We start from the raw sequence: 18,008 nt of genomic DNA on the forward strand, positions 1-18,008 counted from the left end.
CATGAATATTAATTTAGGATAGAGGTACTGAAGCAATAAAAAAAGAGTAATTAAAGGTACACTATGTAACTGTTTTATGTTTAAAATGAACACAATTTTAATAACGAGTCAATACATCATCAGTCCTTCATCCAAAACATATTTTTGTCTTACTCTAATTCACTATGGTAAACCTATTATAAGTATTTATATTTTAGACCAGTCAAGGTTTTTACGGGAAATTACGTACAAATGTCACTCGCCTGAGTGTGTCTCATATCTATAAATAGAGAAAAGTTGCTCCGGCTACTTTGACGCATGTGGTATAGCAAGTAAGTTTTCACAATGACCAAGAAAGGTTGACATGGAATTTCGAACCTCCAGGGAATCACTTAGATCATCTTTAATAATTCACATTGCGTGATTGTCACTCAAGTGAATGAGCCTAATGTTAGCTAGGCTTAAAATATTGTTTACACAGTGTTGTTAGTTGTAGAACAGTTACAACTAAGTCGCCAAATGTACAACGATAATGAAATAAAATGGAGCCACACAACTTTTCAGGTTTGAGTATTTATTTATATATTTATTTAGCCACATTTAACTTTGTTGGACTTTCACAAACAATGTTAGAATTTAAATGTCAAAGTATGATTTTTTTTCTTCACATTTGTTTACTATACATTGATCACTTGTTTATTTATTAAGAATATAGCCTGTTTTTCATACAATAAACCCTTTAAAATGTGTTTTGAGCTCATTTTTATATTAATAATAATAATTTTGCATGCAGCTGCCACACACAAATATAATTCAATTGCAATTACAATATTTGATTTTATTTATTGCAAAATAGTGCACCCCTTTCCTATATCTTTATCCATGATATTGATCCATAAAAGGATGATTGGATGAGGGATGGATGTATGGACATCTATCTATACAGATGTACTAACTATACAGATAAAATAGTACTGAATTATGTGTGTTACAAGTGAGTAACCCTGCTGTCTGTTACAATTAACCCCGCATATGGGGTAAGTTGTAACATTTGCACTTCTGTCACTTTCAGTGCAACTGTATGAAAATGGTTCAATTGTTAAGTGTTCATTTGCAGCAGAGATGTGTACGCTGCTTGTGTAAAAAAAAAAGAAAAAGAAAAAAAGATTAATCTTACTTAAATATTTTTTTCATAATTGAGCCAAAACCAAAATGTGTTAGGTTGTGCCCCGCTTACTCTACACCAGGTTTTTAGCTACAAGGTCAGTCATTGTTCATCGCAAACTAAACATATGGAAGAAGGTCTCCCAACCACATCATAGAGCACGTACACTAGGGATTATCAGTCATTTAAAGCTGCCTATCTTCCTCTCAGCTCTCTTGTTAATGGTGTATACTGGTCGATATTTGAAGCCATTATTGAACAGAGGCCTAATTTTCTTCAGACCATCTCTGCTTATCACACTTTCCCCCTGTCCAGCTGCTTTGCCACTGATGGTCATACAGATCACCTTCGCTCAATGTGTGTGCATGTGTCTGGATTATCCTACAAAAACTAAATCGTTCTGTGATAAATCTAAGTGGCCGTAAAATGAGAGGGGAAAAGAGAGATTAGTTGGAGTGTGAAAGTATTGTCTCAGACTGTATCCTGCATGTCTATTCTGTTTGAGTTCACTAGTCACCCTTAACCAATCTCTAACCTCAGGAAATGACATCGAGATCGCTTTGCAAAGGCAATTATTTAGGTCCACCTGTGCCTTCAGTCATCTTCCAGCTAAATGCGGTAAGTGCAGGTGGCCATGGAGGGAGGGCTCATGCAGAAAGCTCTATCACTTTTCCCAGCTGTGCAGAGAAAACAGAAGTTTATCTACAGTCATGCCCCCTGAGCCTGCAACAAACACACAAATGTTTATAAAGCAAAGAGGTTAACCATTCATAACCGTTAGGACTTCAGCTTTGAATTAAAGATGTACAATATTTGTACTGTAACACGGGTGCACTCAGAGATGAAGGAAAGCAGATAAAGGTATTTAATAGCCGCATTTCCACTGTCGGGCCAGATGCTCTGCGGCGCTTCACTAAAACCCCGCCCGTAACACGCCTCTCTACAACGTCACACAAACCCATCATTTCGCCAATAAATGGAAGTTTTATCAGAAAACGAATCAGAAAGAAAGCTCCAGAAACTAGTGAGATCACAGCGAATTCCAGAATGTCAGAATTCTACCGTAAAAAATACGGTAGCAACATTTTAGGTTTTACAGACTTAACTTAAATTGACAGTAAACAATGCATTTCATTATCTGATATAAAGTAAATTTACCAACCTATTGAAGTACTAATATCTGTTTTGTAACATTGTAATACACTGACAACCAATCACAGTGATGATGAGAGTCATATACTGAATCAAAGCTCATCACAAGCATCTTTTCCATAAGAAAGTTAATAGTGAAAAATAGAAGCTGCACAATGTCATTCACGCAAACACTAAACACCATCATGGTAACACACATGAAATTAAAAAAATGCATAGTCTTTTGCATCACATATAAATATTTCTGCCTTATACAGTGATCAGAATCCACATCATATCACAAACAGAAGGTATTCAAACATGAAAGTGAGTTTTGAGCTAAAATGATTTTAAAAGTCATTAATGCCGATGATAGCTGGTACATGGAATCATCCGGTGCTGCCGTCTCGAGACTCAGGTAAACTCCGCCTCTGTTCGTAAGCACTCCTCAAGCCCGAGTTGGCCCACTTTGGACCAAGGGATTCATCGGGCCAAAAAACCCTGGCCATTGGTGTCGATGAAGCCCAGACGAGGCCCGATCAAGCCCTGGAAGCGACAGTGGAAACACAACTGGCCCTGGCACGCACTAGCACGCCTGCTTTTATTTTTAGATTTAGATTAAATATCAGATCATTAGCAACAATTATCAAACGGTCACTTAAAGTTAAAGGGGGGGGGGTGAAATGCTATTTCATGCATACTGAGTTTTTTACACTGTTAAAGAGTTGGATTCCCATGCTAAACATGGACAAAGTTTCAAAAATAAAGTTGTACGTTTGATGGAGTATTTCTGTGGCAAAAATACTCCTTCCGGTTTGTCACAAGTTTCGGAAAGTTTTTTTCGAGTATGGGCCTGTGTGACGTCAGATGGGGCGGAATTTCCTTATACGGGTCCTAAGTGCACTTCTCCCGGAAGGGCGCGGCGTGCACCCGTAGACCAGAGCGAGAGAGCGAAAGCAGTACGCCCATCAAAGCGCTGTGCTCGGCTTTAGGGAAGTCAATGTCACCATAGAAGTGGGTTTTTGGTTGCCAGTGCAAGACAACCCTGCACAGATTCCCAAAGAACCCAGCGTTAAGGGACCAGTGGATGGAGTTTGTTTTTCCAGAGCATCAACGGAGTTGTGCAAGTGTTTTTGTTTGTTCCCTGCATTTCGACGATGATCGTTTTATAAACAAGGCCCAGTTCGACGCCGGATTTGCAGATCGTCTAATGCTTAAGGATGGAGCAGTCCCAACGGTAGAGGTTCACGGTCGTGCGTTGGAACCAAGCGTGCCGCACAAACCCTGAAAAGTGAAGCCAAAACGTCTCGATCGCCCCCCGGTGACTGGTCCTAGTATAGGTCATAAGCCCCGCCTCCCCGTGTTATTCAACGGGACGTGAGACCAACTAAACAATTAAATTACACTTCAAATATCATTTTTCCAAAGGTGGTTTCTTTCATTTGCTGTCGTTTTTATCACGCTGATGTAAGTTCAAGTGTCTGTTTCAAAAATAAGTTGGTTTTTAGTTAGTTGCGTGATGCGGTGGTGTAACGTCATGATTGACAGCTGTGATTGACAGGTTCTCTAAGCGAAGTAGTGAACTGAAGCACCAATGGACATTTTTTTCGGGATCTTCGGGGGACTGAAGAGATTGTATTTACTTTATTTTAACAAGCCTCTTGTCGTACTCTCCGCCCACACGGCACGCCTCCAGCCGCTCGTTTTTTTCCGGAAAGACTCGGTACAGCCTATCTTTCTTTTATAAATATAATAAAACTAAAGACTTTTTGGAGATATGAAGGATGCAATACTACTCTATAGGTACTCAAGATTAACATGAGATTGACTGAAACTGAGTGTTTCACCCCCCCTTTAATCTTTAAAAACACTTATTATTTAATAACATTTACGTAAATATAAAATATAGTAATTTACTTATTTAATATAAAATACTAATGATTGCATATCAGCTATTTAAAGGTCGTCCGCCATAAAGGAAATATATGGTATGTAGAATTAAACTGGTCAAACCAATATAAAACCCCACAGTCCACTTTCAAGGGATGTGTGAGGTCACTCAAAACCAATTAAGTAACTCTTAACTCATGAGTCCACACTACCACATCAGTGTCAAGTGATGGATTCTCTGCTGTATGATGAAATCTTACCCTCATGTCAGCGATTACCCAGCCAAAAAACTCAACAGACAGCTTGTCAGCACTGACCAGTATTTCATCAGGGATTCTGGAGTTATGAGGAAGCATTAGGCATGCAGGAGAGGGAGAGAAAGGCTAGATGAGATAGAGAGGAGAGCACTAAAAGCAACTCAGATACGGGTTACATAAGACTACGCAACACAATGACAGTGAGCCAAGGACACAGCATAGAGAACACACACACACATACACACACAGACGCTGCAGGAGGGATTCCCCAAACAAGGAAGCTGAGCCAATGCAAGATTTACCTGCTATGACAATGCAGCCGTTTGTGCCGCACCATGACTGCGTAAAGACTGCAGAGATCCAGGATGTGCTGCACAATTCATTCAATTACATAATTCACAGTGAAAGGGAAGGGCGTGAAACTCATGTTAATGAGATAGGGGGAAAAAGTGCCACCAAGACAAAAACGGACAATGTACAGATGGAGGTGAGAGAGTGGGTGTGAAAAAAAAAAAGAGATTAGAAACTCATTTCAAAGTCAGAGCAGAACAATTCATCAACAACTACAGCAGGATGTGGGATTTTAATGCCGCAAGGTGAATCTGTCTCTTCATGAACGTGGGTTTCTTCAAATAAGGGAACTTTTGTGCTCCAGGAGGAGTTGATTTTAAGGTTTCAAGAACCTTTTTGGGTAATACTTTATTTTACAGTGTCCTTGTTACATATGTTACATGATAGTAAATTATGCATAATTTCATGCAACTAACCCTCAGCCAAATTCTAATCCTACCCTATCCCTATAGTAAGTACATGTAGTTGATTAATATTACTCAGTACTTATATATTACACTGTAACAATGACACCTTAAAATAAAGTGTAACCCCTTTTTGTTATATGAAGGTCACACATTTCTCAACATGACTTTCAACATTTATTTTCATCATTTATATTTGATACTTTCATCATGTAATCAATGCATTTGATTTAACTTCAAGCCTTAACTTCAATATTTAGTGTGTGAAAATGACGCATAATCAATTTTGTCAACAAATGTTTCTCGGTTGTAGCATCATTTCCACCATGACAACAATTCTGCAAAAAGAAACAAATTATGCAAAAAGTGTGAAAATACTATTTAACAATGTATATTTTTGATAGATATTATTCCAGCGATGAAATTAGCCATTTTATTCCAAAAATATTTAAAATGTAATTTCCACCACTGCCATTTCAACACAATAAGTTTTAAAAGTAAATGAATAAAAAAGTGGAAAAAATGCTAAAAAGTGTGTAAATATTTATTTTTGACCAAATAAGTGTGTCTACAGACTTACCACTAAGTGCTCCAATTTCTGATATTTATGCCAATTAGTTATTCTTCCGCTGCTGTGAATGCCACAACTCAAATATTCAAGAGAGTTGTATAATAAAAAAGCAGGATGTACAGCCACAGGACTTGAATGAATTATTTAGTTTGACCATCTCTTTTACTGCATCTCTCTCTGAATTAAGAAATGCTGCAGTGCAGCCTGTAGGAGCTAAGATCCCACCACTGTCAGCTATTTGCCCCCACTAGACACAGAAAGAAATGGACAGGACTACAGAGCCATGCAACACGCACACACACACACACGGATATTGCAATTGGGATATTGCCATCTAATGTAGGGTTTAGTAGGCCACACGCACACACACACACGCCCTTTCAACAGTCCATCCCATTAACAGGCTGTGACTCTTTTTAGCAAATGCATTTCCGCAAATGTCCTCTTGCTTTCTGTCTGTCATTCATTTTTAATGTTGATGCTTTACTGTCATCTTCATCTCACCATCTCACCACAAAGTCAAGAGGGTGAAAGGTCATACGTACACTTTCACTTGATGCTTAAGTGTATAAAGGAGGACACAGATGACCTTGTGTCTTCAAGGATGCCACAATGATGTAGAAAATCAAGTGACACCTAATCATCGGCACTTTTGGGCCTGTGGGCTTTAAAAAACACTAGTTTACACTAGTTTATGTCTCCTAACCATGTCCAACAGTGAATATACAAAACATAAAATATAAATATAAAGATTATATATATATATATATATATATATATATATATATATATATATATATATATATATATATATATAATCTTTCTTTCTTTAATAGGAAAGTCATGAAAATTCCTACCAAAAGTGTCACTTCCACCACATCTCAAATTATGAATTCTGCGTAATACATTTCTGTGGTGGAAACGACATTTTGAACATTTTTGGAATTAAATGGCTTGATTTGTCTTGCTAAGACTATAGTTTCATTTCGTGACATTTCGTGCACAGTTCTCACAATTAAATAATATTTTCACCTTTCTTGCATAATTTCATAAAATTACAGCTTGAGCGGAAACATATTCTGATCACAAATGAGATTTACCTTGATTTCTGTTCAAATAGACAAAATTGTTCATTGTGTCATTTTCACTGCAGAAAAATACAAAATTGCTTAAAAAGAAGTACCCAAATATGGCTGATCTAGAACACAAATTTCACGTGAAGTGGCTGTGACTAGTCAAGACAAGAAGCTGAACAAATGACAGCCTTCACACACGGATACACAATTAAAACTTTGTTGGTAGACAAACAAAAGTTGTCTTCTGCTCATGTAGCTCTGTGTAGCACAGAGCAGTGGGCATCTTTTATCTCCTACCTGATGAAATAGGTGGAATCTGTCTGCACGCGTTTGATTGATGATACAAATCCGGTTTTAATGGGCCTTGAGAGAGAAAGCAAAGAAAAGGAGAAAGGGATAGAGCAAGTGAGGAAATGAGAGAAACAGCCGAGAGAGAGAGAGATAAAGATGGAGAGCTAGAGTCCGAGTGAGAACGAGAGGGTGCAATCAAAGAAAAGAATCTGGGCTCACTGGAGAAAGCAAAAGGAAGAAGTGAAGAATAGTGGGGATCCATTACAAGAAATATGCAGCGGCGCTAACAGTAAGGCAGAACTCAACTCCGAGGTCCGAGTGGGCATTGGAGAGATGTATCTGATGCCGGTCATTTTTAATGAGGCAGCGAGGGAATTGAAGTCCAGATAGCACAGCATGGTACGCATGGTCAAGGCAGAACAAAATCCAAATGAAACCTGGAAAGTGAATTAAGTTACCGTACCATATATGGTAAAAAGTTGGGTGTAATTTTACTGCCAAATGTATGGTTTTTGCAAGTAATAGGTAACAGCTATGAATTGCATTTCATTTAAAAACATAAAAGGGCATTCTCAGAAGCCCCATGATTATACTTTATAACTTGTTTTTTTCCCTTATTTTTGTTAATGGTGTTTTGCCTTTGTATGACCCTGTGCACAATATATTGTATTGGCCATGTATTTAAGTCATAATTAAATTAAAATCAATTCTTGTTTTTTTATTGCAGTATTTATTATAAATGATTTATCCGCGCACATCATTTTTTTAATTCATTTGTCCTCATCATTTCTAATCAAAATAACTTCCCCATCCACATAAGCAACATCTCTTCTCTGCTCTAATGGCGTGTTTTTCGGCGTGAGGCTGGGACGACCTGTCAGTCTCTCACACAAGGTCACAGCAATAGCAAACAACAACGATCCAAAGATCCAATCAATTCCCGATTGTCAAAATCAAGTCCCGCCCCACATTTGTTTCTCATTCAAGAAGCTGTTTCACTCAGATATATACGTCACAATAGCGAAGAAAAGACTATTGCAACATGCTTACAATGAACTCGAATTAATGTGACTTTCTATTGTGTCAACTCCATAATTATGATGGTTATCAGTACATTTTAAGATAAAAAAGAGACCTTGGTGGTTAAGGTAGCTTGGTATATTAACATTATATCACTTGAAATATACAGTTATAAATTGTTAAATAAACAGGCACCAATATTCCATTCTGTAATACTAAAAATACTTGTCACAGGAGTTTTTTTTATTTATTTTTACAGTGAATTTCTGGCTACCACAGCTGTCAGCTTTTTACTGTAAACTGAACAGGATTTTTTTCTTACAGTGCTGGGTCTAAGTGAACTCTCATTAATAATAGAAATGAGACAGGCAACATGTGGAATAGAGGCTTCTGGGGGTAAGCGGGGGCTAACCAGCACTCTCATCTATCATCCATCTGGACTCTGTCACCAGAGCTCTCACATCTACAGTGTGAAAAAGAGGGAGAGTTTAGGAGCCATTGTGCCATCTACTGTACATCTGTCAGGGGTTGCGCGTAGCTTAATCCTGGCAAAGCGAGATGCGTGATGCAGAAAGACTTTTAATGAACACTACACAGTAACATAACTTTAGACAAAAGGTGACAATGAACACTATGACTATAAACTAAACAAGACGATGAAGCAGAAATTGATCATAACAAGATCACATGTTGCATACTGAATGGTGTTTAGGCATACTAAGAGCAGTATGCTCCCAAAAAGCATCTTTGAACTGTAAAACTTGATTGTGGGTGTGAGCTCATGAGTCGTCGTGCAATGTGGGCTGCAAGCCTTGAACAGTAATTTAAGTCAAATGTAAATAAAAAATAGTGTGATGACCCGGATTAGACTTTTATTAGGGATCTTGCATCAGGAATAACCAATGCAGAAGCACCTATAAAAGCATTAATGAGTGTAAAAACTCACTACAAAGCGAAAGCTAGAGGGGTGAATCTCATTAAAACATGCCCAGGGTCACATTTCACCCCAAAATCAAAAGAAGAAAAAAATGCATAAAGAAAATTAGGACTTTTTTTTTTCTTCCATTTTCATGAAATTTAAGCATGGGTTTTGTGAGATTCATCCATCTAGAGATAGAAATACAGTTAGAGAAGGATAGAGTAAAAGCCAAAGGTATTATGGAGATAAGGTTGAGAAAGAACAGCAAAAGGGCAGCAGGAAAATGAAAGTGCATAGAAGAAGAAAGAGATTTAGACTCACTGAAGAGCTAGAGATGATGACCCTGCTGCACTGTTTCAAGCTCTGTAAGACTGTTCACTTACTAAGCTTTCACCTTGTTACATGCCATTGACTGTTCTGTCAGAGCACAGAGTGATTGAGGGATGGGGAGGGGACTTGCCTGTCAGAATACACTGCTGATTCAGTGAGTGAGAATCCCCTGCTGAGACCAGACTCGAGAACCGAGGGTCAAAGATGAACTCGTGAATTTATAAAAGCGGCGCACACATAACCAGCAGATACAGCCACAGTCAGACAACAAAGAACTAAAGAGCTTTTTTCAGCAGTGTTAAAGGAGAACTCCGGTCAATTTTAACATTGAGCTCATTTTTTGGTAAATTTGGAGTGCTGTCAGTACAGAGAACAACAACAAAAATCGGTGTTGCCTAAACGGTGTTATCCTCTTTTTAAAATTTGCACCCTGTTAAGTCAAGTCAAGTCAAGTCATCTTCATTTATATAGCGCTTTTAACAATGTAGATTGTCTCAAAGCAGCTTTACAGAGATAAGCGTATAATTTAAGGTAACAGAGATTGTTTCGGCTTTACAGCAGAGTTAAGTTATTTCCATCTAAAGTTAGTTTTAATTGATTTGGTTCCGTCGCAATGATCATTTGTTATTAAATTAGGGGCCGCTAAGACGACACCATTCTCTCTACACAGACTTTAAACGCGAACCTGTGAGAAACGCTGATGGCGGTCACATGCGCATTTAGAATGGGTTCTATAGTTATGTGCGTTAGAATATACGCAGGTTTGGAATTCCCTACAAGCCAAGCCTAAACAAAATACTTGTCTTTCCTTATAAATTTTGATAAGGAATTTTATTTTATTTGTTGCTTTGGGGTAGGACCGCAAGACGAATTTTCCCGACAACGCCTTATCTGTAGAGTGGTAGTGGGATCCTCCATAGGGAGAGACTAGTTGGCACTTCAGCACTGCGTTGTCATCGGTCCAGGTGAAGGTCCTTCGTCAGATCTGGATACGGCCTGGATCCGGCAGGCTGCAGGAAAAACCTTGGGATAAACACAGACACTAAAATTAGCGTAGATGCCATTCTTCTCATGATGTAACGAGTACATCAGGATTTTTGGGAAGTGTTCCCGGTTCCGGCTGACCTAATCTATGCAGCATAACATTAAATTATAGAAGTCTATAATGTATTATGTGAAAGCTAGGTCAAAGAGATGTGTCTTTAATCTGGCTTTGAACTGACAGAGTGTGTCTGCTTCCCGGACAATGGTAGGAAGACTGTTCCAGAGTTTTGGTGCTAAATAGGAAAAGGATCTACCGCCAGCAGTTGATTTTGATATTCTAGGTATTATCAACTGGCCGGAATTTTGAGATCGTAATAGACGTGACGGACTATAATGCGTTAAGAGCTCGCTCAAGTACTGCGGAGCTAAACCATTCAGTGCTTTGTAAGTAATCAGCAATATTTTAAAATTTATGCGATGTTTAATAGGGAGCCAGTGCAGTTTTGACAGAACTGGGCTAATATGGTCATACTTCCTGGTTCTGGTAAGAACTCGAGCTGCTGCGTTTTGGACCAGCTGTAGTTTGTTTATTAAGCGTGCAGGGCAACCACCCAGTAGAGCATTACAATAATCTAGCCTTGAGGTCATGAACGCATGAACTAATTGTTCCGCATTTGTCAATGAGAGCATATGACGTAATTTAGATATATTTTTATTTTTTTTTGTTGACATCAATGGGGCATATTTTAAACCTGCTTTTAGCCTCTTAACATCCTTGATGTGTCATTACAAGTGCCCAGCCAATGTGAGTGATTCCTTTAGAGTTAACACGGGTGAATCTGACTGCAAATGTGAATAAAAATGAAGTTAATTCGGCCAGCGCTAATACCTGTATTTACATCCTGTTTTCGGTCGAAGTCCATAGTAATCTATTGTCGAGTTCACGCGCATATGTTTAGTTACCTATGATCACGCGTGTGAACTCGACAATCGAAGGAATCCTCTGTAGGAATCACTCACATTGGCTGCGCACTTGTAATGACACATCAAGGATGTTAAGAGGCTAAAAGCAGGTTTAAAATATGCCCCATTGAAGTCAACAGGGTGCAAATTTTAAAAAGAGGATAACACGGTGTAGGCAACACCGATTTTTGTCGTTGTTCTCTGTACTGACAGCACACCAAATTTACAAAAAAATGAGCTCAATGTTAAAATTGACCAGAGTTCTCCTTTAAGTATTTGAGTAAATGTAATTAGTTACTTCTTTTTGGCTGCTTTGTAGTTTTAGTATCAAAGATATTAGCAACCTCTATACTTGATTACATTTTTGAATAAGTATGTGCACTCTTTACAGCAATACATTTGTAACGAGAAATTCTATTAATTGTTACATTTTGCATGGCACCTAACTTTTTCTGCAGTTTATTTCTGCTACAAAATAAGTAATATCACCATCTGCATGGCATTAAAGGTACTACTTCTTATGAGTTTTGCCCTTCCTCAAACAAGCTTGTCAACAAGGCTACTTTACACGAATGCGAATGAATTAGCAGGTAGTTGTGAATCAGAGGCGTTTATATTTGAGATGAAGACTGGACTGCAGCCGGTGATGAGGCAGAAACCAGTGTTCAGTACAAGTAGGCTTTGCCTATTTCATTTTATTTAAAGGAGACATATCATGCTTTTAAATTGTTCCTTTTTACATATAAATCATACATTTGTAGTCTATATAAAGCGGAACTACAATGCTTGGGTCTGAATTCCTCATTATTATAGCTCCACAGGCCCCTTTTCTACCCCTTTTCTGATGTGCGTCTAAGAGCAACTTGTTTTGGTGCGGTCTCTTTAAATACAATTGAGACACTTCATACCCCGCCCCCTCTCCAGTTTGCAGAGGTGACACTCGGTTCAACTCCACCCCGTTCGGCCATTTTTGTAGTTTGATAGCAGAGATACGATTATCTAGCGGCACAGAAACTTTTTATTCACACGTTATTAACAAAATGTCAACAACGGAAGACTTGTCCAGCCAGCCTTACATGTTCGAGCCAGAGTCATGTCCAGAGCGAGATCAAAATGAAGACGACGAACCTGCAGAACAACGTCTTCATATCGATGTATCGCAATGGTGTATTACTGTATTTACACATGAAACTTTGGTCTTCCTACCTTTTACCACCGTGTCGATTTATTTTGATTAATATGTGCGAGGGAGAGAGAGCAAGACAGCGTCTAGTTTGGAGACGGTGTCTTGTTTACACTTTCGCCTGGCTCCGAAGAGAGAGAGTGCGCGCGCGCGCGACCGGGTCTCTCTCTCTGCTCGTTCTTTCAGTTAAAAATGGCCCTGTCACAAGCGCGGCAGTTCATCTACATTAGACGGTGTAATGAAGCGTGTGGGTTACTACATCCAACAACCGAACATTTTAACTTACCCTCTCGTAACTTCTGCATCTTTTAGCTTGGACTACAAAATTGCAGCGAGAAATAAAAATGGCGGATTGCTCGAAGTGTTGGGCTGGAAGTCAATGTCCTTATTTGGCAGTTCCGCTGCAAATACTGTGACCTAATAGTTCACAAAACGTCATAGATAACAGAAAAATCTGAACAGGTTGAAAAATATGACCAAAACTGAATATAAAGATATCAACGAAGCACCTGAAGAGAATAATTTCAACTTTTCTGTACTTCTAAACACTCCAAATATACAGCAAAATGCATAAAAAGTGGATTTAGCATGATATGTCCCCTTTAACATTATTTTATTTATCCATTGTATTCAAGGGAACTTTTTGAACAATATTGTTTTACGTGAACCCTTTGTGAGCTCTTGAGCTTAACTGAGACTTGAGTGCAACTGAGACTTGGGTGTTTGTAGACGTTGTGTCGACTTTAATTTATTGCAATATTGAGTTGTTCAGTTTTATTTTGATCTTAGAATTTAAACGTAATTGCTCTTCTCACAAATTAACTGTTTCTTGTTTTTCCCTGGCATGTCTCTTAGGTGTCGAGGAATAGCTATCTTTGAGCCTACGTTCGGTATGAGTAAATTACTTAAGTACTTAAAGAACTAAAATCAGACACTGTGAGTGGGACTGTGAGTGGTGCAATGCATTCAAAAGTGTGAGGATGTTGTATGTGGTTTCCAAGTTGTTTCTATTGGGTTTCTGGTTGTAAGGGCAGGAATAATTGGATTATAACATTTAAATCTTAGTTTTTTTGCTGTCTAAATAAAAAGTCACATAAACAAAAGCCTGAGTAAATTATTTTAAGTCTCACACATGGTATACGTAGGTAATATGACAACCAATAGTTGGGCTATCCCTACATCAGTTACCCGTGTAACATACCCCTTATAGGGGGAAGGTTAAAAATTCGAAATATTTGGCCTGTACCTGTAACATACCTTGACCTAACCATGAAAAGAGAAGGGCCTGAATTCGGAGGGGTTGGGCTATACCGGTACCTGCACTATAGCCCTGGAGACATAGAGGGACCTGGGGTAAAGTCAGAATAGGGTAAGAGGAATAGAATTGGTGCGATGGAAAGAGTTTGTTCAAAAACAAGAAGACCACAGGGATGGTGTGTTGAAAGTAAGGGAGCATTGAGCAAAAAAACAGCGGAAGGGGTGGAGCAGTCCCATCAAAAACATGCGCCGGCCAGTGTATTCCTGCGTCTTCCATAATCCAAACTGGATAGTGGCGGTCTGGGGGGAAGGCGTTGTCTTTTCACAATCTCAATAATTAGGGCCCAAGCCCTGAAAGGGCGAAGGCCCTATTGTTTCCGGTAGGATTATTATTATTATTATTATTATTATTATTAGGGCCCAAGCCCTGAAAGGGCGAAGGCCCTATTGTTTTCGGTAGGATTATTGTTTATTATTATTATTATTATTATTATTTTTTTTTTCTACTTCTCGGGCACTTTTGGGGCCCTTAACATGCTCAAAAACTCTTGAAATTTTGCACACACGTCAGAACCAGCGGCCATCAGGGCCGGACTGAAGCTGGTACCCGGGCGTGGCACGGGGGCTCGACAGCGCCCCCTGGAATTATGTCGGAAAAATTGGTCCATAAATCAAACACGCTTGCATGTAATAATATGAAACTCAGTACACATATAGATCTCATCGGGCCGAACAACTTTCGTGCTCTAAGTTTTACACCAGCCCAACAGGAAGTCGGTTATTATACGTTGTTTGGAAAATGCATACAATGGAATGTGAAATACTCCTCCTAGGGAATTCATCCGATCGCCACCAAACTAGGTGTGAATGAAGTCAAGACATTGAGGATGCTAAATTGCGAACGGATTTTTGATATCTCGAACGGTTTGGCCGTGGCGAGGAAACGAATTTATGGCGAATAATGGGACACAGGAAGTGTGTTATAACTTCTGCATACATTAACTGATCTTGATGAAACTTCAGCAGTGTGTTCGTTGTAAGAGGCCGAACACAAGGATGTGACTATTGTGAGTCAAAGTTATAGCGCCACCAACTGGCAGCAGGAAGTGTGTCACTTTCAAAATGCTTTGAAATCACTCTCTTATTTTTACCCGATTTGCTTCAAACTTTATGTGTATAATGTAGACACACGGCAGATAAAGACCTGTGAAAGGATTATTGATATCTTAGATACTGTTGCCATGGCAACGCATCAAACTTTATTATTCTTTTTTGATGCTTTTGAGACTCTTAACATACTTGAAATTGCATGAAACTCAACAGACACATCACACTTATTAGCCAGTAGACATGTGCAAAGTTTCAAAAACGGGCGTGGTGGAATGGCTCAGTAGCGCCACCTTTAGTCAAAAATGGGGCCTTAGTTTTTCCTAGAATCACAAAAATCGGTATGTATATTGTTCTCATCGAGCCGGACAACTTTCTAATTTACACTTAATAGCTCAAAGCAACAGAAAGTCAGATATTTTGGTTTGAATGTGATTTTTTGGAGAATTTTCTCTCTCTCTCTCTGTCTCTGAGTGTGTGAGGGGTGGGGGTGATTTGTCAGTTGAGTGAGATTTACTTTTTCATTTGTTTTTCAAGGTTTCTGGGGCTTTTGGGTCCCTAAACGTGCTCGAAAACTCTTGAAACTTTGCACACAGGTCAGAACCCGCGGCCATCAGGGCGGGGCTGAATCTGGTAGCCGGGCGTGGCAGGGGGGCTCGACAGCGCCCCCTTGAACGGGGTTCTAAAACTTGGTCCATATACCAAACAAACTTGCATGAATTAATTTGAAACTCGGTACACATATAGATCTCATCGGGCCGAACGACTTTCGTGCTCTAAGTTTTACGCCAGCCCAACAGGAAGTCGGCTATTATGGGTTGTTTGGAAACGCTTGCTGTGGAATTTAATGTACTCCTCCTAGGAAATACATCGATTCGCCTCCAAACTCGGTCAGCGTGAAGTCAAGGCATTGAGGATGCTAAATTGCGGACGGATCTTTGATATCTTGAACGGTTTGGCCGTGGCGAGGAAATGAATTTATGGCGAGAAAAGAGAGACACGAAGTGTTATAACTTCTGCATACATTAACTGATCTTGATGAAACTTCAGCAGTGTGTTTGTGATAAGAGGCCGATCAGATGGATGTAACTATTGTGAGTCAAAGTTATAGCGCCACCAACTGGCAGCAGGAAGTGTGTCACTTTCAACATGCTTTTGACAAAAGTGGGGGGGTTAGTTTTACCAACAGTTACAAACATGAGTATATATATTGGTCTCACCGAGCCGGACAACTTTCTAATTAACAGTCATTAGCTCAGAGCAAAAGAAAGTCAGATATTTTGGTTTGAATGTGGATTTTTGGGATATTTCAGACTCTGAGTTTTTAGCTACTCTTCCAAACTGGCTTATTTTTTTCACACCAAACTTTTTCAAAATGATGAAAATACATTAAAGATGCTAAATTGTGAACGGATATTAAACATCTCAAATGGTTTTGCTATAGTGAGGGACTGAAGTAATGTACAAAAATTAAACACTAAAAGCCTCATCTTCTAAAAATGTAATTATACACCATTTATTTCTATAAAAGTATACAAATATCACAACCAAACTCATTTTATTCTTTTTTTTAATTTAATAATTATTTATAAGTTTAAAAATAGTAATTGTACCATTTAGTCTCATAAAAGTCAAGTCATTCATAGGGCTATACTGCCCTCTTGTGTTCAAAATCAGGTAGGCCTATTGTATTTACATAAAAATATACTAGGTATGTGACGGTGAGAATATTTTACCACCGGTTAATCGACGTGTGACACCGCTGGGGGCTTTTGAATCGCAAACTTAAAAACGAAAGTAAAATATTTTCGTCCGCACTGACATTGATAGTGGTTGATAATAATAATAATAATTTGTTACATTTATATAGCGCTTTTTCTGAGACCTCAAAGCGCTTTACATAGATGGGGGGAATCTCCTCAACCATCACCAATGTGCAGCATCCACTTGGATGATGCGACGGCAGCCATATTGCGCCAGAACGCCCACCACACACCAGCTTACTGGTGGAGAGGAGACAGTGATGAAGCCAATCAGTATATCAGTACATGGGGATGATTAGGAGGCCATGATGGATAGAGGCCAAGGGACAAATTTGGCCAGGATGCCGGGGTTACACCCCTACTCTTTTTCGAAGGACATCCTGGAATTTTTAATGACCACAGAGAGTCAGGACCTCGGTTTAACGTCTAATCCGAAGGACGGTGCTCTTTTGGCAGTATAGTGTCCCCGGCACTACACTGGGGCATTAGGACTCACACAGACCACAGGGTGAGCGGTTGAGCGGGCGTTTCAAATGAATTCCTATGGAAGTAGGAATAAACTGAAAAACGTCCACTTTGTTCAGCTCGTTCCTTGTCGTGGATGCGCACCATGAATGCCCGTGCAGCCATGAGCATTTTAGTTTAATTTTAAAATTAGCGCCTTTCAGGGGGGTGGATTGCTTGAAATTATTTTACAAAAGCACAATGTTGTGTCTTATTGCGACAGTACACAAATATAAGTTAACACTTTGCAGTTTGAATGTCGTCCTGTATAATGACGTATGTTTTTATGTGTCCACTGTTCCATCGCGCCCACGCCACACACACACACACACACACACACACACACACACACACACACACACACACACACACACGGTTTACTATCTTTGTGGGGACTCTCCATAGACTTAATGGTTTTTATACTTTACAAACTGTATATTCTATCTCCTCACACTAACCCTACCCCTAAACCTACCCATTACAGAAAACTTTCTGCATTTTTACATTTCCAAAAAGACTCATTGTGTATGATTTCTAAGCTTGTTTACCCATGGGGACCTCTATTTAGGTCCCCACTGTGACACGAGTCCCCATGAGTCTGTGTGCATTCAGGTTGAAGTCCCCACCGGGATAGAAAAACATGAACACACATGCACACACACACACACACACACACACACACACACACACACACACACACACACACACACACACACACACACACACACACACACACACACACACATTCAAGCATTGCAATCTTGACATCGCAGCCTGTTCATTATAGCCATGTGTATGTATATATATATATATATATATATATATATATATATATATATATATATATATATATATATATATAT

At 39.1% G+C, this 18,008-nt stretch overlaps 1 protein-coding gene across 4 annotated transcripts in view; it reads right to left on the minus strand.

Moving 5' to 3' along the window:
* Positions 1 to 18,008, minus strand: part of LOC308695145 (solute carrier family 66 member 2) — a 63,815-nt gene that overhangs the window by 25,714 nt on the left and 20,093 nt on the right. The window contains exon 2 of one of the 4 annotated variants that reach the window (XM_081373135.1): positions 7,122 to 10,407. The exons of the other annotated variants lie outside the window; for them this stretch is intronic. Coding sequence (XP_081229261.1) covers positions 7,122 to 7,377 — 256 coding nt within the window. The 5' untranslated portion in view covers positions 7,378 to 10,407. The remainder of the gene's footprint in view (positions 1 to 7,121; positions 10,408 to 18,008) is intronic. 4 annotated transcript variants of the gene reach the window in all.

This window comes from Scardinius erythrophthalmus (genome assembly GCF_964197995.2).
Source record: "Scardinius erythrophthalmus genome assembly, chromosome: 8".
NCBI lineage: Eukaryota > Metazoa > Chordata > Actinopteri > Cypriniformes > Leuciscidae > Scardinius > Scardinius erythrophthalmus.